The following is a 21,947-nucleotide window of genomic DNA, read 5'->3' as shown; positions in this document are numbered from 1 at the left end:
ATAGAAATTAATAAAAACAACTGGAATGGAAACTTTGGGAAATAAGATATAGAATGCATTGTGCATGGAGAGAACCAATGCTCTGTGGTGTCATTAGTCTATCAGGAAGACATATAGCTCCATGAACATCCCCAGCATACTTCCACGTCCACTTGAGATGGAAGTTTGTCTCACATGGACATATCTTATTCTAGACATTCAAACTCTCTTGGCTCACTTCCAGGATAACAAAGAAGAAAAGAAATTATCCTCTGCCATGAATCAAAACTTATAGTCTAAATTAGAGATTTCTCCTTCAACACTCTTTTGCTTTCCTGGGATTTTTGCTACATTTGTGCAAATCAAAATTAGCATAAAGCTTTGAAAGCATTCACTGGTGACAGGGGAAAGATTAATAATTCAACACATACAGATAAACAATGAAAATATTACAGAGTATATTTTGACTTCAAAGAATTAAAGTCATTTTTGTTTCTTAGTAACAAAATATGTTTTGTTTTCTAACTCAAGAACAAATGAAAATGAAGTTATCAGATGGGTAACTGAGCTTCAAATTGTCTGGCCTGTTTTCTTAAGATCTAGAAAGCTCTTAAACCTCCAAAACACATTTTTCTATAAAAAATGTTTTGTTTTGCAGTAAATCGGAGCATATTATTTTATAAAAGGCAAAATTAATGCTAATTCTTAAGTGGTGTTTTCTGCCTAACAACTTCAAAGTTATCTGAGCTAGATCAGGATTTCTAACCATCAGTACTATTGATATTTTGGATCAGATAATGGAGGAGAGATGGAAGAGAGGCCATCTGTTCAGTGAAGAATGGTTAGTAGAATCTCTGCCTTCTAGCCCCCCGAATGCTAGAAGCACCACCCCTGTCCATTAGGACAACCAAAACTGTCTCCAGACATTGCCACATGTATCTGGGGAGGGGTGAGGGAACAAAACTGACCTCACTTGAGAACCTCCTGACAGAGGAGCCTAATTCTAGGAGACTGATCTTCCACAAAAGCTACATGTATTTATTAGAAAAATTTCATAATATATGAAAGGGACAAAGCAGTTTTGAAGATGATAATAAAATGTAACCGCTTATGCTGCTTCACATTATTAATCCACTTTGCCAAAAGCAAGGAGTTAACAAAAGTTAGGAATGGTGCCACGGATTCAACCACCATGGAAAAGTGGAAGTGGCAGCGTGGCATGGTCAACGAGAAATTGGATGGCATAACTTAGAAACTGGTGGCATTGGACAAGTTACTTCCTGTTCTAGCACTGCATTCCCCAATAGATGACAGGAGAAAAGGTCATGTTAGAAAAACTCTGTATATGACAAAGGAAAACAAGAGGCGAATGAAAAATAATTTGGGAAAAAAGGTACCTTGTAAGGTTTATGGAAAGTGTTAAGATTATAGTTTCCAATTTATAAAACACAGCATAGACACTTAATAAATCTAACTAAGCCAACCTGGTTTTGATTCCTGAAAATTGCTCATGGATAGTTTTTTCTTTTCTAAATAATAAATATAACTTCTTTATCAATGTGGCTACTACTTGAAAATCTCTTCTAAAATGTCATTACATATGTTCCTAGGGAATCTTCCCCTTAGGAGAAGAAAGAATGTCTGGGTCGGTACCTCTTTGGCGACGGTGTGCCAGTGAAGGTGGGTTTCACAAACATCCATCCTCTCCTGGTGTAAGAATTTGCACTTGTCAGGAACAAGGAGGGCATCACTGACAAACTCGCCAACTGCAAGAAAGGGAAAACGCTTCATGTCATTCCGTCCACATCATGGGGGGCTTGTTACTGGGTTGGTATCAAGGAAAGATGGGCTAAAGTACTTCAGAAGTTATACAGCTTTTTCAATGACAAAGCAATCAATACAAGAAAGACTGGTGCCATTAGAATATTCAATCCTGTGTCCTAAGCCCAGTTCCTTGCCACATTCAACCTTGATGGTTAAAGTACTTCCCACATGTTTTAAGTGAAATTTTTATTTAATTAACGTGAGGCTCTGACTGCAAAGTTAATTATGTAAAAAGCTGCCATTCAATTACAACATGGGGGGAAATACAGATTGACACTGCCTAGGCAATCATTTGAGTGCAATCAACATATATAATTGTCCACCCCTACTTCTTGGACATTTCCTCCATCTGGAAGCTAGTAGAAAATTTAGTATTTTTCTACTCCCTAAACAAACAAAATCTATATATGTATATGTTTATAGGTCTCACACACACACGGCTTAATTCAATTAAAATGTAAACACTGGTCCTTAGATTTTTGCTGTATTTTTAAAGAAAATGTATATCCTGCAAATTATTTCTAGCATAATCGGTACTGGAGATACAAAAATATTACATAAAGTCCTGCAAGAACGCTTACATTCTTATGAGTATAATAATTGGATAATTATAGAATGTAAGCTATGAACTTAATTTTCATTTGTTTTGTTCCTAGAGTAATCCCAGCTTGCACACAGCAGGCAACAGATATCCTGATGAATGAAGATGTTAAATGTAATGGAGATGAAGAAGGTGCTGGGCCTACAGAGTGAACACATCTGCTTGGATGCACTGGGAAAGAACTCAAAGTGGAAGTAACATCACAGATGAGTCCATGTGGATGAGTAAGAGGATGCTGTGCAGAAAATGAATGAAGTCCTGAGATGTAAGAAGAGTGTCTATCTTGTTTATTAGCATTGCACTCCTGATCCCTGCCCAGCTGTGGCAGATATGACCATCCTGGATAGATGGATGGATGGCAAAAGGCACCTGTGCCAAAGAGAGAGAAAAGAAAGGGTGAGGCGTATGTGTAGAGGAGAGAAAAATCCAACATGGCTGGAACACAAGGTAAGTGTATAAAAGGGGGCAGAAATAAATGAGACTGGAGGAAGATGCTGGGCTCCTAATTGTAGAATCTAAAGTTCTGGATACCATTTTGGAGGCAACCTAGGCCAAAAGATACTTTAAACAGGAATGACAGGCTCAGGTGTGTTTTTCTGACAAACTCTTTAATCAAGTGAAGGTAGGGCGACCACAAGAGCAGGGAGACAAGGGCACTGCCATCCTTCAGGCATGACAGGTAAGAACAGATTTAAACCAACCACAAGTAAGCGGGAATACCCATTGTCCACATTCCAGCGAAGAAAATGAACTGTTTCCTTACACAGTATGTTAACACCAATTTTTCTGAAATGGACCATAAAGAGTGATGAAGCCTCTGAGAGGGAAAAGATAAAAAACTTTTTTATTCTTGTTACAGAAAAGTGTTCTTTAAAACTTTCTATCTGTAAGGGTTTTTATTTTTTATTTTTTGAAGATTGTTTTTATTTATTCATGAGAGAGAGGCAGAGACATAGGCAGAGGGTGAGGCAGGCTCCCTCCGGGGATCACGACCTGAGCCAAAGGCAGACGCTCAACCACTGAGCCACCCAAGTGCCCCTGTAAATTTGGTCTGTTTCTAGCTCAAACAGGCAAGATGTTTCATGGTATTTAAGTACTCATTTTAAGGAACAGTATTTAGATAAAAAAAACCTAAGCAAATCATAGGGGATTGAAGGACCTTTCATCTTGTCCTTCCTTAAATCTTTAAGACAACCTTTGATGGCTACAGTATTGTATTGTGAGTTAAGAGAATGCACAAATGAGACATGGTGCTCCCAAAGGATGTGGGTGGTACTTATGGCCAAGGAACCCACAAGTCCTGGGACCTTTTGCCATAGCAGTGGCTGGGGCTTCATGGGAAACATTGGGCCTCAGCTCTGCAACAGCTGTGTGACACATCTCTAATAATATCAACCTCACTTCCCAGGGGAGAAATGCCTGCCAAGAAACGTGTCTAAGGCCACCTGCCCATAGGAGATTATAACCTCGCCTCAGAGATGAACATTAAGATATATACACAGTATAGGGAAAGAAATAATAATAATGCAAGTGACACATTTTCCCCCCTTTACTCTTACACAGAATACTAAAAAACAAACCAAAACAACCAACAACCAAACTAAATCCTGGATGAGTTGGAGGATTGAAAATAAAAGTAATCTCATCCAAAGTCAATACAGGAGGATTCTTCATGGTTTCTCAGGATTAGGCAATCAAGCGTAGCTGTCAGTAAGAATCCTTGACACCTCAGCATTCCGATTTTCAAGGCCACACACTTGCTTCTTGGGAGCAAGAAGTGATCGAAGGCTTGAAGATGCTGCTTCATTTACTGTTTGGTGAGTCAAACCATACTGCCATATCTACAAATGTCCAACACACTAAGTGACTTAAAAAGAATTTTTTTTTACAATTATTGGAAAGATTAAATGCCTGGCCCAAGGCTATTAGGTCAGCTCATGAGACAATCAGGGACAGGTGTCAGATACTTTCAACCTTGAACTGAAAGAGTTTTTGCAGCATAAACTGGCTAATAGTGTGTCTGGTTTTACTTTGCCTGGAGGCCAGTCTGCTGAGGACACAATTTTATTGCAAAGCCAAAGTCACTGAAAGGTATTTGTCTTGGTGAAACCTCGTGTTCATCAAAAGAACATGTATTGCATTCATTTGTAAAAAGATATTAGAATTCGTTTTTAATTTGCAAAAGGACATTTCATTTAGCATTGTAAAGATGCTCTTAGGTTTCTAATAATGTATACAGCCAAGAAATATATGCTTCCCGAATGAGACTGCTTTTTTTTTTTTTAAGGATAAATACTGGTTATTTAATAAGCCCTCAGGACTAATGGCAAAATAGGAAACTCATTATACTCTAACATTAGAATAAAATTTGGCAATGACTTTGTGGTTTTATAGCCCTGCTTAAATTACTTTCAAAATTGATGAAACAAACCAGAATGTTACACATCAGAAATTTTAAGCAATTAAATCACAAAAATCTGTTAAAAATTTTTAATAAAGAATTAAAGAGGAGTGGTAAGAATATCCTTTCTCACAATCTAGTTTAGTTTAACATGGTTTATAGTCTCTCCCCTTTTAATTCTAAAAGAATTATTCTTAAAAATCTATGATACAAGAGGAGACATATGGCAACTCTCTGTACTATTCACTCAATGTTGCTGTGAATCTAAAACTGCTCTAAAAAATAGTTTTTTAATTAAAAAAACAAAAAACAAAAACCCTGATAGTACGTACCTGGAGGTTCCATCTAAAAGTATGTATGCTTTTATTTTTAAAATAAACCTTCTGGTTTCCTTGGTCTGATCCTTCACATAAAACACACACACACACACACACACACACACAATTTTTTACATAATTCAAGTGAAAGAGATCAAAATGAATTAAGTGCCATAATGAAAAACCATGTTCCTATTTATGCTGACCTCTGGGACATCTGGCACCATTTGATCTTAGTGGATAAATTCATCAATATATACTGTGCAAATTTATCAATAAGCATACAATCTGGTCTCTTATTTAAAAAAAAATTACAATTTATATCACGCACTCACGCACATACATACACTCCAGCTGAAAGGGGATTTTCAAAGCTAATGAACAAGATGTGTTGGCCAAAAAGTCTTGGCAAGATGAACAATAATGCCCAGTTCAGCTGGGACTCTGCAGTTGAGTCCTTAATCTACTGGCTCTTTTGGTGGTCTTTGAGAGGATCATCTAAGCTCAAATTACCTCATTTTGCAGATGGGAGGCAAAGAGCCCAGGTCAAGTGGCTTGCCCACAGAGCCAATTGGGGGTGGACATGGTCTAAAAATCTGCACCTCTGCGCTCTCCAACCAAGAATGGTAACTCAACTTTATCGTCATTTAAACTCTGGTTGAAATAAGTTACTTGCTAAATTCTCTCTTTCATAAAAGTAGATTCATTTTTAGTAAAATGCTTCAATGTTATAATGTACAATGCAGTCTATTTGACAACAAAACTAGATTTAAAACACCTAGCAAACCATATGAAACAGCAGGGAATGCGTTGCACAGCACAGAACAGGATTTGTAAAAAGCCATGGCTTTAAGACATGATGGGGTGCTTTTTCTCACATGTCAAGTCTAGTGCTGAGGCTGGGGCTGGTGCAGGTTTTCAATGTCACCCTCATGGTCCAGGCTATCCCCTCTTTCTGTACTGCCATCCTTAGCATGGTGATTTTTGTCTTCATGTTCTATGGTCATGTTCAAAATGGCCACAGTTGGGGCGCCTGGGTAGCTCAGGTGGTTAAGCATCTGCCTTTGGCTCAGGTCATGATCCTGGGGTCCTGACATGAAGCCCCACATCGGGTTCCCTGCTCAGTGGGGAGCCTGCTTGTCCCTTTCCCTCTGCCCCCACCCCACTCTCATGCTCTGTCTGTCTCTCAAATAAATAAGTAAATAAAATCTTTTCAAAAAGGGTCACAATTGCATACAGGAAGCAGGCCAAGGGATGATGGTTTTCTGTTTTGTTTTGGTTTTTTTTTTTGCCCTCACACAGCTTTGCCATTTCCCATGGGATGGATACCCTCCCTGTTTTCTACATCCTCAGATTACTGTTATCTGGCTGCACTCAGCTGCAAGGGAATCTGTGAGAGTATTTTCAGCAGAGCACACTGTCACCATGAATGAAAAAATGTGGGATTTTTTTAAAAAGGAATAGTCACAAATAAATATTAAATTGGCAAGTGGAGGATCTCTTGTGTCATGGAATTCAAATATAGAAATGTATTTTTTAATTTCTTTATGCTGCCTTTTCAAAAGGCAGATAATTCCCAGAAGAAGACAGAACTGAGTATGAAGTGTTACAACTAAAACCACCAGGACTCTGAATTCACAGCACAGGGAGAAATGGGGAGAGGGGACAAATGGATGGTCAGAGGAAAGAGCAAATTTGTGCACAGCTAAATTGTTCAGAGTGGGAGTGCACAGATCGATTAAAAGATTCCAGAACCACACATAAGAACCTCAAGGTACAGAGATCTCAGATTTAAAAAACAATGTGTTCTGTGAACTTCCAAAGACAAGATTCTGGTGTTGGCCAGAATCATGGAAATGGAAATGGTGGGAATGTCTGAGGTCTAGGGATTTCTTTATGCCCAAGGGCTGTCCTTCCTTCCTGGGCTCTCAAGAGAGAAAGACGATTCAGGAAAGGGGGATGGGGAAGAGGGTCACAATGAACACTGGTTAGCAATTTTGCAGCTCTCCAAAAGCCTCACATAGGAATGAACTAGCAAGTTCGAAATGGCTATGCAAGTGTGCTGAAACTGAATAATTAAGTAAATGGAGGGTGAGTGGCAGCAGGCTTTCCACGGTTGGGAATTTACAGATTAGCAAGGGGAAGAGGTGGAAAGATCCATGTGGCAATAATAGGGGAGAGCTGGAGATGTCAAGATGAACTCATATTTGGCTTAATATAGACACAGATGCTTGGCTTTAAGAGTATTTACAGATATGTATTAAAATAAGGATGAATGTACTCCAGCCTACTGCTCCCTCTGTCAGCTGAGGGGACCCAAGGGCAAAGGCAGTCTGGTAGAAGTAAGTATACTTCGCATCAGAGATCAGATGGGATCAGGTGTGTTGGGGGGGTGGGAGTGGGGGTGGGTATGGCGGTAGACTCACATCTTAGTTTCTAATGCCATTCTCCAATAAAGGAACCAGGGCTCCTTTGTGGAAATGGCTGATTCTAGGACTGGAGCAGGAAATATACACAAGATGAGTAGATGAGTCTGAAGCATCTTGTTTAGGGGGGAAAAAAAAGACAGTATGTGAAAGAAGCACAAGAGCCAACTTAAAAAAGCTCCCACTGGCTAGCGTGGAAATGATATGAGCCATAAAATCTATAAAGTAGCATTAGATTGTAGTTCAATGTATTTGTAAGTCCAAATAACTGAATAAACAAATAAATAGGTGGAATGAGAGAAATGTGTGGAGAAGAACTGCAGATAATCCACATAGATACTCTGCCCTAAAGAGGTGAAGCATAAATCTCCACTCCCTGATTGTTGGCTATGTGAGGGGACTTCCTCCCTGAGTCCAGCACCTGGTGGGGCAACAGGCAGTAACTTCACATTGTTGGAGAAACCTGACAAACACTCCCCAGCCATCACGGTCAATATCAACAGTGGCATATCAAGTTGATGCCAGATGTACTTAATGGATGATGAAAAGGGCACTTTACTTCTGTGGTCTTCTTTCCAAAAACCCATAACACCAGTCTAACCAGGAGAAAATCTCAACAGGAGCATCCAACAAAATACCTAACTGGTGCTCCTGAAAACTGCCAAGGTCGTTAAAAACAGGGAAAGTATGAGAAGCGGTCACAGCCAGAAGGAGGCTAACTCCTCATATCTGACAACTAAGTACAATGGTTTTCCTGAACAGGATCTTGAAAACTAAGAAAATCTGAGCAAAGTATGGACTTTATTATTAATAATGTCTCACGACTGGTTCATTCATTCCAACAAATGAACCATATTAATGGAAGATGTTGATAATAAGGGAAGCTGGCTGAGGGGGCATATGGGGACTCTCTGGGCTATCCTCTCAATTTTTCTGTAAGTCTAAAGCTTAAGATTTATTTAAGAATTTTTTTTTTGGAAGTTTTCATATAAGATTTCATACCTGTTCACCTCTGCATCAACATTGGCTTTCAAAAGCGTGTCTGTGAGATTACTATGGCTGAAAAGAAACTAGGGAAATCTCTCCCCGAATCATTTGTGTGATGTGCAGTACTTAAATTCTATTTCAGGAGCACCTGGGTGGCTCAGTTGCTTAAGTGTCTGCCTTTGGCTCAGGTCATCATCACAGGGTCCTAGGATCGAGCCCTGCATCAGGCTTTCTGCTCTGCAGGGAGTTTGCTTCTCCCTTTGCCCCCCTACCTTCGTTCTCTGTCTCTCTTGCTCTGTTAAATAAATAAAATCCTTAAAAATAAATTCTATTGCAGAATAATTACACATATCAATAAGAAAGGAGATGCTTTGCTTTCCAAATTGGTTAATCTTGTCTTAGAAATGTATACATAATAGAATTCAATTACCCTTTATAGATGAAGCATCTCAGGCTTGGAGACTAATTTCTGTGCAGCTCATAACAGAACCAAGCTGGACTCCAGGTCTAGCTCAACTGTAATGCTAACCACACCCCAGGAATATGTCATAACATTCCACAGAATGTGCATCACGGCTTTCTCATCAACCAACCCTAGAGTAGTTAAGCTACGTGTGCTTTTCCTGTTGCCTCTCTTTTATTGTATTACTAATATTCTTGGTTTTATCAATCATGGGCCTTCTTTGTTACTTACATTTATAGTAATTCCAACATCAGTTAAAAGATGGAATTATGAAAATGATGGTTGTTAAATCTTTCCAGATCAGGGGTGTGCCAACTCTAAAAAGCTTCAGAAGCACCTGGTGTGCTGGGTCAGCATAGAGACTCATCTTTCTTCCCTCTCATCCCAGCACTAGGATCCCAGCACCTGACCTAGGCGTGGGGGATGTACCCGAAAAACAGACCTCCCCAGTGACAGATTCTGAGTCAGGTAGTTCATGAACCACACTGAAAAATGGTGCATACAGCTGGGCTTCTTAAGCTTCAACACAGACACAAATCATCTGGGGATCTTATTAAAATGAAATTTCTGATTGGATGTGCCCAAGGTAGGACCTAGTCTGCTTGTGTAACAAGCTCCCAAGTGAGTCAACTCAGCTGTTCCTTCAGGTAGCAAGGGTCTACTTAAGGTAATCCATTATAACTAATCTTATTAAGGTTTTTTTGTTCTGTTGTTTTTAAAGTTACAGGTTATTATGAAATACTTGTTAGGATGGCTTGTCTTTTATTTTTTTATTTTTATTTTTATTTTTATTTTTTTTTTTGAGGGAGGGGATGCCTGGGTGGCTTAATGGTTGAGCATCTGCCTTCATTCAGTTCAGGGCGTGATCCCGGTCCGGGTATCGAGTCCTGCTTCAGGCTCCCTGCGAGAAACCTGCTTCTCCCTCTATGTCTCTGCCTCTCTCTGTGTCTCTCACAAATAAATAAATAAAATATAAAAAAAAATTTTTAAGTACACTCCATGCCTAATGTGGGGTTCAAACTCACAACCCCAAGACTGAGTTGCACGTTACACCAACTGAGTTGGCCAGGCACCCCTGGCTTGTCTTTTCCTTTTTCTTTTAATCATCTTAGAATATACATGACATAAAATTTACCACTTTTGCCATTCTTAAGTGTACAGTTTGAGAGTGTTAAATATATTCACATTATTGTGCAACCCATCTCTTTTTATCTTGCAGAACTGAAACTATATGAATTACACAATTCCTCTTTTCCTCTCCCCCCAACCCCCTGGTAACCAGCACTGTACTGTCTTTATGAACTGAAGAATCTAGGTACTTCATGTGACTGGAATTGTACAGTACTGGTCTTTTTTGTGACTGGCTTGATTGGTCTTTTTTTTTTGTTTTAAAGATTTTTTCATTCATGAGAGACACAGAGAGAGAAAGAGAGAGGCGGGGCGGGGGGGCAGAGAGAGAAGCAGGCTCCCTATGGGGAGCCTAATGCGGGATTTGATCCCAGGACCCCAGGATCATGACCTGAGTCAAAAAAAGGCAGACGCTGAACCACTGAGCCACCCAGGCATCCTTGGTTTGTCCTTTTAAAAAAATATACTCCAATTGTTCATGCCTTCTTTCCATAAGCCTGGGTCTCGTCTCATAGATTTCTCATTCTGGCACACTTTTAAGAATGGGATGCCTTTTCACCAGCCCTGAGAGTCAAGTCACTCCTGTTTTGTCCTTTGTTTCTTTAATCACAGAAGATACAGACGAGGATAGAAAGAATTCTGTATTTGAAAGTAGAAGGGGCAGAAAATTACACGGTGACTCAGGAGGATTTAGTGATTCCCATGTATGAAAAGGTGAGGCTAAGCATACCTCCTGGCCACAAAAGCTCAAATAGGATGCAGGACAAGGATAGGCACTAGCGCCTAAAATGCTTTGGTTTAATTTTAAGAGATCATCTCTGCTATCACTCAGTACTGCTGGATACCACTGTATACCCAGTTCCATGAAGGATACAAAAGAACGGAGACACAGTCCTACACAAGACTACGGAGCAGCACTGTCCAAATGTGATGCAGGCCATGTGGGCAGTTTTAAATTTTTAGTAGCCATATTAGGAAGGTTTAATTTAATTTATTTTAATTTATTCTATATTTTATTTAAATTTAGTTTACCAACATAGAGTGTAATACCCACTGCTCATTTCATCACGTGCCCTTCTTAGTGCCCATCACCCGCTTACCCCATCCCCCCACCCACCTCCCCTTCCTCAACCCTTTGTTCGTTTCCTAGAGTTAGGAGTCTCTCATGGTCTGTCTTCCTCTTTAATTTTTCCTCACTCAGTTTCCTCTCCTTCCCTTATGGTTCCTTTCACTATTTCTTATATTCCATAAGTGAGTGAAATCATATGATAATTGTCTTTTTCCAAAGAGAAAGACATCAAAAAGACTGTATTCACAGTTCCATATGCTATCAGAATACCATACAGTCAGCATAATACCCTCCCGTTCCACCCATGTTGATGTGAATGGTAGCTATTCATCCTTTCTGATGGCTGTGTAATATTCCATTGTATATATATACCACCTCTTCTTTATCCATTCATCTGTCAAAGGGCATCTTGGCTCCTTCCATAGTTTGGCTATCACGGACATTGCTGCTATGAACATTGGAACGCAGGTGTCCCATCATTTCACTACATCTGCATCTTTGGGGTAAATACCCAGTAGTGCAATTGCTGGGTCCTAGGGTAGCTCCATTTTTAACCTCTTGAGGAACCTCCACGCTGTTTTCCAGAGTGGTTGTACCAGTTCACATTCCCACCAACAGTGCAAGAGGGTTCCCCTTTCTCCACACCCTCGCTAAAGGAATTTTAGAAACTTTATTTAACCCAGCATCTCCTAAACTTTTTCATTTTAACATGCAATCAATGTAAAGAATTATTACTAAGGCAGTCTACATTCTCCTTGCCACCCCCCAGACCAACTCTTCAATATCTGGTGTCTGTTTTACACTTACCAGCACGCATTAGTCGGGACTAGCCACATGCCAAATGCTCAACAGCTACCACTGAGCAGTACTTGCTTAGGGTCAAATCTTAGAGAGATCAGGAGTTATCTTTCAAGGAGTGATGAGTTGAATGTGGACAGGTTGAGGTTATGGGTTAAAATCTGAATCCAAAGATACAGGCCTCAACAGAAATGAATCATATGTTTCAAAACACTAAAAAGACTATATTCACCATTCCATATGCTATCAGAATACCATACATTTTAATCACTGAGAGGAATATCACTAGAATTCAATTTGTTACCACCATTAATGGTATTTACCAGCAAACAGCCCTTTCCCCTCATGTCTCTTTTTGCAGTTCTCATACATTTAGTTTTTATGTATAGAGTGTGAATTTAGAGGTGGAAATTTAAGGCAGATTTCCTGTACTCCCAAACCTACTCCTCTTTAGTCTAGCTCTCAGTGCTGGATATTGAGAAGTGAACTAAAAAGCAGGTAGTGTGGGGCACCTGGGTGGCTCAGTAAGTGTCTGCCTTCAGCTTAGGTCGCAATCCTGGCATCCTGGGCTCAAGTTCCACATCTGGCTGCCTCTTCATCACAGTCTGCTTCTCCCTCTCCCTCTACCCCACCCCCAGCTCACATGCACACTCTTTCAAGTGAATAGATAAAATCTTAAAAAAAAAAAAAAAAAAAAAGAAAAGAAAAAACAGATAGTGTATGGATAGCCTCCTATATTCTTTATTTTGTCTCTTGAAAATACAAGTATCCTCACTGGCTGCTTTCTCCTAATACTTTCTTTCTACCTTATTAAAATATTCATAGCCCGATAGATCTTAAAGATGCAATTAATTAGGGTTATATATGAGGCTTTTAAAAAGCCACATAATTGCTAACAAAATACCAATCAGGCTGATGTGTCGTGAGGCCAGAGAACCACCAGTTATTACCCAAACCTTAAATTATACAGAGAGGTAAAAATACACGTCCTGTTTTTTTCTACATACCATACTCAGAGGCCATCATGTGAGGTAGGCCATCATCAAGACAGGAAGAGGGATTTTCACAGATAAACTTCTCAGTGGAGCCAGGGACTGTCCCTTCCAAGCCCCTGACTAGGCTTCTTTCCAACCCATTACCACCTGGCCTTGCTCGAACAATCTTCCTCAAGTCTTCTCTCAAGGTTTATGGCAGCAAGCACGTTAGTCTGCTTTCAAGTCTGAGGTCCATTTTCTCTACCACAGCATTTTGCTCCCTAAACACAGTCTTCTCTAGCTTTCCAACTATGGAGACATTTGTTCGTCCAAGCTCTATCTTAAGCTACTTGTTCTTTCCCTTTCCCTGATTCACCTTTTAATAACTCTGTTTTTAAAGTTAAGACACTGCCCTCTACCCTCTACTCTACTCCTACTCTCTCACTCACATACAGTCAGCCTTTGAGCAACATGGGTTTGAACTGAGCAGGTCCCCTTGTTCGCAGTTTTTCCAACAAATACAGTACAGTACTGTAAATGTCTTTTGTCTTCCTTATGATTTTAATAACATTTTCTTCTCTCTAGCTTACTTTATGGTAGGAATGAACTATTATTCATACTGAATATAATACATATCACATACGAAGGATGAAGGATGTGTTAAATGACTGTTTATGTTATCAGTAAAACTTCCTATCAAGTGTAGCCAACTAACAGTTATGTTTTTTTTTTGGGGGGGGTCAGAAGTTATTTGTGAATTTCTGATTATGTAGGGGCTTAGCACCCTTTACCCCCGTGTCGTTCAAGAATCAACTGTACGTCACACACGTCTAGGAATTCAACAACTTTCTCCACTCTTTCAATGCTGACCTTTCAGTTGACACTTCCAGTCCCTAGCTGGACATCTATTTAAGAAGGTATTGCTTTTAGCAAATGTACACTTGATCATCAAATTGTAGGACTGTACCCAAAGAACAATAAGCAATTCCTCATTGGGTCAAACATCTATCTTATGTGAAAGCGAGAGAAGAGAATAAAACAACAGTTAACATTCTGGGGAAGCCAAACGTGGTGGGGATGCTAAACAAATTCTACTTGGTTATAAAACCCAGATCGCCTTTCTCACTTAACTGTGCTTCTGCTTTCTCAATGAATATTTGCTTGCCACTAATTCATGTCCCAATCGCCATGGGTTGTACCTCTACTCCACTCAAACTGTCCATATTCCTGAAGCTGGACCTCAGATCATGTCACACGTAGAAATGTTCTGAAATTCTCAACTCCAGTAAACCACTTTCTAGCTCTCCCCACTCCTTTTCACATGCTACAACTACTCATCATGGTTCTGCATCCCTGGACTCTTTATCATTCACTAAGGTCAGCAGAGGAGGTTCCTTCCTTCCATTTCCCTGCCAGTTTGGCCTGGACACGTGGCATATAAATTCATCACGAGCTCTTATAACAGGCTGGCTCCCGCCCCATGTGCTCATTATGTCCAAACTAAATAGTTGCCAAACTAATTATTCCAGCTTTTCTCTCTCTCTTGTAAGCGTGAGATCCCTAAATACCCAACTGCCATATTGTGCTCCTGGAGTGTTTACTAAGTGTCCCTTCTGGATTCTCTTGTAACAGCCTAGACTTGAAATGTCTAGCTTTAGGAGACAATGGAATTGTATCTTGAAGATTGGAGGAATAAATATTGCTTTATATTTCAGGGGTTTTCCAATTTAAAACTTCTCAGAAAAAGAAAAAAATATATATCCTAAAAGCTGCAAAGCTATTTAGGGCAAAAGGGAACTAGAAAAAGAGAAAATTAGAGAGAAACCGAGAGAGAGAGAGAGAGACAGAGAGAAAGAAGACATTACAGCAGTTAACAAAAGAGCTAGTGGTATTTGGAATATGGTATTTGGAATTAGCACAACTCTCTACTGGTATCAGCATATTGCTAAGTCCTCAAAGCTTTGTTAAAACATAGAAAAAAGGATTAGAGTTCTGTCGCTGTACCTGCAACACTATGTGGGAAAGAGGACACAATATCCACTAGAATAAATATAATAAGGATAATACATGATCCATCAAGGTCTTCAATAAAAATAATGTTTTAGAGATTTACCCAGCTCCAAGGAGATGTGTGTCAAAAATCGTGATTTCTTTTTTCAATGAGGGTGGAGCCTCGCTAAATGATAGCCTCGCCTGTCTTATTACTCCTCTGTGGACTTAGAAATTGCAACTCAGATTTGTAAACAAGGCTTAGTTTCATTATTGTAAATCAATCTGCCAGGGTTTACCACTCCTGAGAGAACTGAAATAATTGAATTCCTGAACTTCTAAGGAAGAGGGCTTGGGACAGGAAATTATCACAATAAGGCTTCTAAGAGGTCTATCACACACTATTTAGCAGAAAACTCTCCCTGGAAAATTCAGATCCCAGGTCTCTAATCCAGTATCTTATGGCTTCTTGGGCTGGCCCAACCAAGTTATCTGTCTTCACCTACTAATAATGACAAATAAAAGCTAAGAAACTACCATGAAGCTCTGTAATAATGAAACATAAAGCCTACATTATAACAAATCATGGACCTGACTTTAAAAAAAAAAAAAAGAAAAAAAGGCCATATCGTAATCTGTTTAAAGATAATTCAAAAAACCTTAAAGAAATCTAAGGTCAGTTAAAGGATATGCAAAATTTGAGACTACTGATCAGAGCCTTCCTCAATAACGTATTATTTCTGTATTGACAAAATTCCTTGTGTCGTGTGAGAGAATGAGAACAAGGCTATTCTTAAACCTAGTAATTTTCTTTTATCACCACAACTTCAATCATGGATGTAAATTAAAATTTCTGCTCACTTTGCTACTTTTCTGCTTGAATGACTTTTATAATGAAAACGTCTGTTCTTTTCCAACAGAGCACAAGTGTCATTCAAATTTTACACACCAGGCAAAGAGTGAATGCACTTTTTTAGATGCAAAATCATTTAACTGTGCGTCACTACAAGCTGCAGTACCCATTGATAGATGCTGCAGTTTAACATTCTCTCAAGCAAACGCAAAAAGCATCAGAGGTAGGTGCAGTCAGGCTTCAAACATTCTCAGACTAGTTCTTCCCATCTCAACACAGCCGGCCCCGCCCTCCTTTCCTGGCCCTTGTCAACCAGAAAGCAGTGGAACTGTGCCAAAGCCCACTCCATGACCCAAATGGTCTTCCAGGTCAACAATCCAAAGTCACATGAAAACTCCGTCTTCAGTTGACCTCTCCAGGGAGCAAATATTTTGAAGAGCAAGCATTCCAGGCATGCAGAAGCTCAGCCTTTAAATCAAACTAAATCTTAACTAGTTTTTCAAAGGAAGGCCCTGTTGCACATAGAAGGCACATAAAAGTGTTTGAGGTAGGCAAATCTTGTTTTTAGCTTTCACATTTTTAAATGAGGAAATCTGTGTATGATTAAGGCTTAGAGTTACAGAGGGGTAATTCTAGGGTATTTCTCATTCCGAAAGACAGTTTCTGTCTTTTGCTGAAAATTATAAAGATGACTAAAAAGTAGATTAGAGGAAAATTATACTTGGGGTCTCAGTTGTTTTAACCCGGAAACATTGTGGTTTTAGAAAAAAGCTGAGGGCAGACTTTTGATTTTTGGTAAGAATACTAGTTATCAGAATCTTCTAAGATTTGTCATTTTCTTCTGGGCAAACATAGACTTTCTAGTAATGCACAAGGCTAACAGGACAAAGAATCTCCATTATCTATGTTTAAAGTGACCCATTTCATGGTTTAATGCACTGTTTATTCAAGGTCACACCACAAGGAAGGCATGTCTGCCTTTCTCCCAGTCAAAAGAAACAAAAGGGCAATTCCCTCTCTTGGCCTGACACCCCTCCCACTCATGCCATTCATTATATGGTAATTCCAGATGTTTCATTTTCGGCTGATGTTCAAACTGTCCGTAAAGCTAGCTATTTACATAAATCCTTAAAGATCTGTGTTTTTATGACTATATATCAGAGGCCACCTTTTTGAAAAAAAACAGGGCTAGTGGCATGAAAAGCTAACTATCTCACAACCAAGTAAGTATAAAAGACATCTCTGATAATAGTTCTCATGTACAAATGAACATGCATTCACTCCCAACAAAAAACAACAGGGAACTTTACGCATTAGGCAGCTGTTTAATTGACATTTCTACATTTGGACAGTTTTCCATGTTTCACTTTCAGAAACAGCTAATTCTCTTTCTCGTAATAACACAAATTTAAGATACCCTCACAATGGAGGACGTTAATTCCAACACTGAGGTGACATCTATATATATAAAGCAAGAAATCTTATCTAAAATATAATTAAGGCAGGATTTTGCTTACATGTCTATCCTCTTTTTTTTGAGATTTAGTCTGTCATCCATTTATTTCTATAATTACAGTCTCATTTCTTAAAAAAAAAAAGGTGAAAAGTGAATACATAAATAGTCCCTAGGGATTTAAGCTTGATTCATTTTATTCTTGCTACTAGTTGTCGCTGACTGGCAGAAAAAGCAAAACAACCAAACAACCCAACAACCCTTGATTCTGGTGTATTGAGAATTACCGCCAAGTATGGGGTGTATTTCTGCATCAATGTTAGAGTTTCCATTTTAAGCTCATTCAAATCCAATTAATTCTTCTGCATGAAATCCAGGGTCCAGAGAACTTTTAATAGAAGCTGAAAACAATCCAATCCTTCGCCTAAAACAGATTTGTATCCCAAATGGGACAATAAACCAACAGAGAAAAATGGAATAGGCATAGACCATGCTCATATATTATTCTTCATTTAATCTGAAAATCAGCCCAAATTTATCATTTATTGATTACTGACAAGGAAGCTCACATACACCATAGATGAAATGCCCATGTCAGCTAAGAACCAATAAAGGGACAAGGATTATCAATACTCTGGGAGTCACACTGAGTCTGATGACAAGTGAATACTTAGAGGTCTGGCCTAGATTAATCGCTCAAGAATCCTCAAGCCAGCCCTTTGGAAGCCCCTGTATTAATGAGCTTCCCTAGTAAGTTACATGTATTTCAAGAGAATGAACCACCCAGGAGGACTCCTATAAAACGCCAAATGGAAGATTTTTTGAGTGGGCTACAGAAAAATGAGTCAGAGAAGGAGAATGAATCAGCAGATAGAAAACCAGAAGCAGCAGCATAATAATGGTGTGGGGGGAAGGCAATGACCCACAGGGTTAGATACCACCGAGAGGCTAAACAGGACAGAGAAGTGTCTGATGGATTTGATGAGAAAGGCAGCACAGAGCTCATTCCACGGAACTGAAGGGAGGGATGCCTCATTAACAGCTGGCTGTGGAGGGAGAGGGAGGTTAGGAAGACAAAACAGGAATGGTTGACTACCACGTCAAATGAAGAAGCACAGCTGTGAGTGGGGAGAGCAACAGTGGAAGTTAAAGATGTTGGGTCAAGGGGCACCTGGCTCGCTCAGACAGTTAAGTGTCTGACCCATAGTTTTGGCTCAGGTCATGATCGCAGGGTCCTGGGATCAAGCCCCATATCTGGCTCCATGCTCAGCAGGGAATCTGCTTGAGATTCTCCTCTATTCTCTCTCTCTCTCTCTCTCTCTCTCACTCTCTGCCTCTGCTCCTCCCCTGCCCCACCCCCTCAAAAAATAAATAAAATCTTAAAAAGAAAAAAAGATGTGAGTGAGGTTAAGTAACTAATATGAGGGCCCAGGAGACTCCAATGAACACGAAAATACAAGGAGTCTAAAAGTCACTAATGTATGAAGTGAAATGAAGGATCTATTGACCAAAGGTACTTACAAGGTCAAAAACTGTAAACAGCACAGTTAAAAAAAAAATCTTCTAAAGAACATATCTGCACTGGTTCCTATAGATTTAGACTCAGTTGAGAATTCTAAGAACTTAAAATGAGATAAAAGGTGGAAAAAGAGAAATAAGCTCAAATTATTTAAATGGCACAACCTCTTTGCACACTGAACACAAACCCCTCGTGTATTAAATACACTCCGAGAATACAGAATATCATAGCTCCTGAATGACAATTCTAAGTTCTCAGTAAAATAAGAAGATGGAGCTACATGACCCACTCACAGGAATCTAGCAACTCCTGAGTTGATAAAGACACCACACAAGAAAGGGATCTTCAGTGACAGCCAAACCTTTAGGATATAAACACACCCAAAGCTGTACACCATATTCTTAGCTAACTAGTTAATACTGAAGGGTGTGGTTTAGGGGAATCTGAGCTAGGAGACACATTCTTGAAAATGCATGTACTAATCACTAAGCCAATAGGATGACCCCGAATTTTAATTTCATATAAAGATTTAAATCTCTCGAGGAGGGGGTGCTTACATCTACACATCGAGAGCCTACTAAGCACCAAATACATCTCATTGTTTGAAGGCATTTAAATATGATAGTATTAATGATTAGTATTCGACAATATTACCCTAACTCTTAAGGTACCACTTGAGAATCTGAAAGAAGTTTCTAAACTCCCTCACCATTATACATGATATTTAGAGGGGGTTTCTGCTAAAACATTCTTTTATCATTAGAATTAAAAGCTAAGGATGATAGAACTACCATGAACTAGCCTAAATGGTATGTTTGCTCTCTGAACGCAGATGCCTCTGGCATGCGTTGGCTTTAAACTAGACATGTATAGAACATGTTAGACTCTATCTCCTAGAAATAAGCATTTTATGTTTTTTGTTAAAATCTGGATCCAAAAAACTTGGTTTCTTCCTAATAAGAGATTCCTATGTTTACTTTTTAATATACTTTTTACTTTTACTAAACATGCCTTTCCCCTGTTGAGCAATACTAGGTAAAGTAACTGGCATTTACTGTAACCTCAGAGATTCTTCTAGGCAGGTGCCCTTTGCTCGCCTAGTGTTTGGGCTACTTCTTCTTTTACTTTTCTTTCCTTTTCTCAATATTCACACTATATCTTCAGTTCATTCATTCTGTATGCACCTACCAAGTACCTACTATGTGCCCTGACAACCTCAAAGCCTTGGGGATATTTCAGTGAATGAAGCAAAAGTCCCAACTGCTGTGAAGTTCACATTTCAGGCAAAAGAACAATTTTTTTCCCCCAAATTTATAAGCACTAAGGGAAAACAGTCCTAGTCTTCAGCTCCACGTACTGTTTACAGTTAACCTCTACAGTTATTCTGGGCTCTTCAATTATTCTTTGCCCCATCAGGCCGTCAATTCCACTGGTTCCAATACTTTCTCCCAACCTATTACCCACCTGTGGGTTTGCCAGTAAAATCTGAAAGATAATGAGGAGCTATATTGCCAGGTTACTACAGTTTATGGAAATATTACCCCAGGGTAACTGCACGTTTTTTTTTTTTCTACACCTACTGAATCGTCTTTGAAAAGAACTGATATAATAAAAGGATATATCTTGATGCACGGAATGTATACTGTACAAGCTAAGAGAGTGAGTATAGCTCATGGATGATTTTAGCACATAATGACATGTGCAAGATAAATATAACCACACTGAATGATAGGTTTCTGGACACCACATAAAATAATCAAATAGATTCCATGTCCTCCCAGATAAAAAAGGTGATTTCTGTACTATCTAAAATGTAAATAGTCCACATTCTTAGTTGCGTTCTAATTTTCCAACATTACACAACAACACTACCAACGTAACTACTGTTCTTGGGACACTCCCATACATGTTTTCTTTTCTTTTCTGTTTTAGATTTACTCATTTATTTTGGAGAAAGAGAGAGTGCGAGCACGTGCGTGAGAGCAGGGAAGGGCAGGAGAGGGAGAGGCAGGATCTGAAGAGGACTCCACGCTGTGCACAGAGTCTGTCTTGGGGCTGGATCTCATGACCCTGAGATCATGATCTGAGCCGAAAACCAGAGACAGATACTTAACTGACTGAGCCACCCAGAGACCTCATCCCGTACATGTTTTCTCACTCATGTCTCCTCATTTTCTCTACATATGCCTCAGGATGCATATCATGCCTCCCTCTAGAGAAGCTTCTATATACTCCAGCTCACACTACCACCATCTCCCTAACACCTGCTTTTACACCAACCCTTCATCCTACTTAGGTAGAAAGTTCATACTATCTGGTCATAATGTGGGTGGTTAATTAGGACTGGACATTTAAACAGGTTTGTGATTAGGGGGCGAACTTCCAGGGAAGAGGAGGCTAGTTTTGATCATGCAGAGTTTGGTCCCTCAACATGATCAAAAATCTGTTACTAAAGGTTCTGTGTTTGGCGTGTCTCCAGAGCAAAACTGATCACAAATACAAATCTGTACAACATCTCACGTCCCAACGTTCTGCCCAACATTCTGCCAAACAGGTGTAAAGGTAATTGTACATAGTCACAAATCATACCTAAGGAAAAGCAAACTTCTGACACGAAGTTGACCTATACCACACAACAAGCTCAGCGAATAAATCAGAGTTTAGTTTTATCATCCACCTCAAAGTTTACAGAGCTAATAAGGACATGCCTCTAACAGTAACTTGACTTGCAACTTCTAATTTTAAAAGAAATTGTCTAGATTAGAAAAACTGCCTGGAAGTCTTTTTTTTTTTTTTTTTTTTTTTTTTTAACTTTTATTGGTGTTTAATTTACCAACATACAGAAAAACACCCAGTGCTCATCCCGTCAAGTGTCCACCTCAGTGCCCGTCACCCATTCCCCTCCAACACCCGCCCTCCTCCCCTTCCACCACCCCTAGTTCGTTTCCCCGAGTTAGGAGTCTTTATGTTCTGTCTCCCTTCCTGATATTTCCCAACATTTCTGGAAGTCTTTAAACTCACTTTTTTCCTGCCATAGACCTACTTAATAAATTTCTCTGTAGCAGGAAGAAGTAGTAAAAATCATTGACTGATATCTCATTGAGGGGTCACTTCTGCTACATACACTTCCCCTCTCCTTTTTAAAAAAATTTTCATTTATTTATTC

At 39.4% G+C, this 21,947-nt stretch overlaps 1 protein-coding gene across 4 annotated transcripts in view; it reads right to left on the bottom strand.

Annotated features, from left to right (window-relative positions):
* The window catches only part of LOC121479288 (amyloid beta precursor protein), a 270,747-nt gene that overhangs the window by 159,274 nt on the left and 89,526 nt on the right, over positions 1–21,947 (bottom strand). For all 4 annotated transcript variants that reach the window (XM_041734781.1, XM_041734782.1, XM_041734783.1 and 1 more), the window contains exon 4: positions 1,633–1,745. In XM_041734781.1, the coding sequence (XP_041590715.1) occupies positions 1,633–1,745 (113 nt within the window). The remainder of the gene's footprint in view (positions 1–1,632; positions 1,746–21,947) is intronic.

Source organism: Vulpes lagopus, chromosome 20 (assembly GCF_018345385.1).
Source record: "Vulpes lagopus strain Blue_001 chromosome 20, ASM1834538v1, whole genome shotgun sequence".
In the NCBI taxonomy this organism is placed as follows: domain Eukaryota; kingdom Metazoa; phylum Chordata; class Mammalia; order Carnivora; family Canidae; genus Vulpes; species Vulpes lagopus.
Note: the sequence above shows the minus strand (reverse complement) of the source record. Positions and strands in the feature narration are given on the sequence as shown.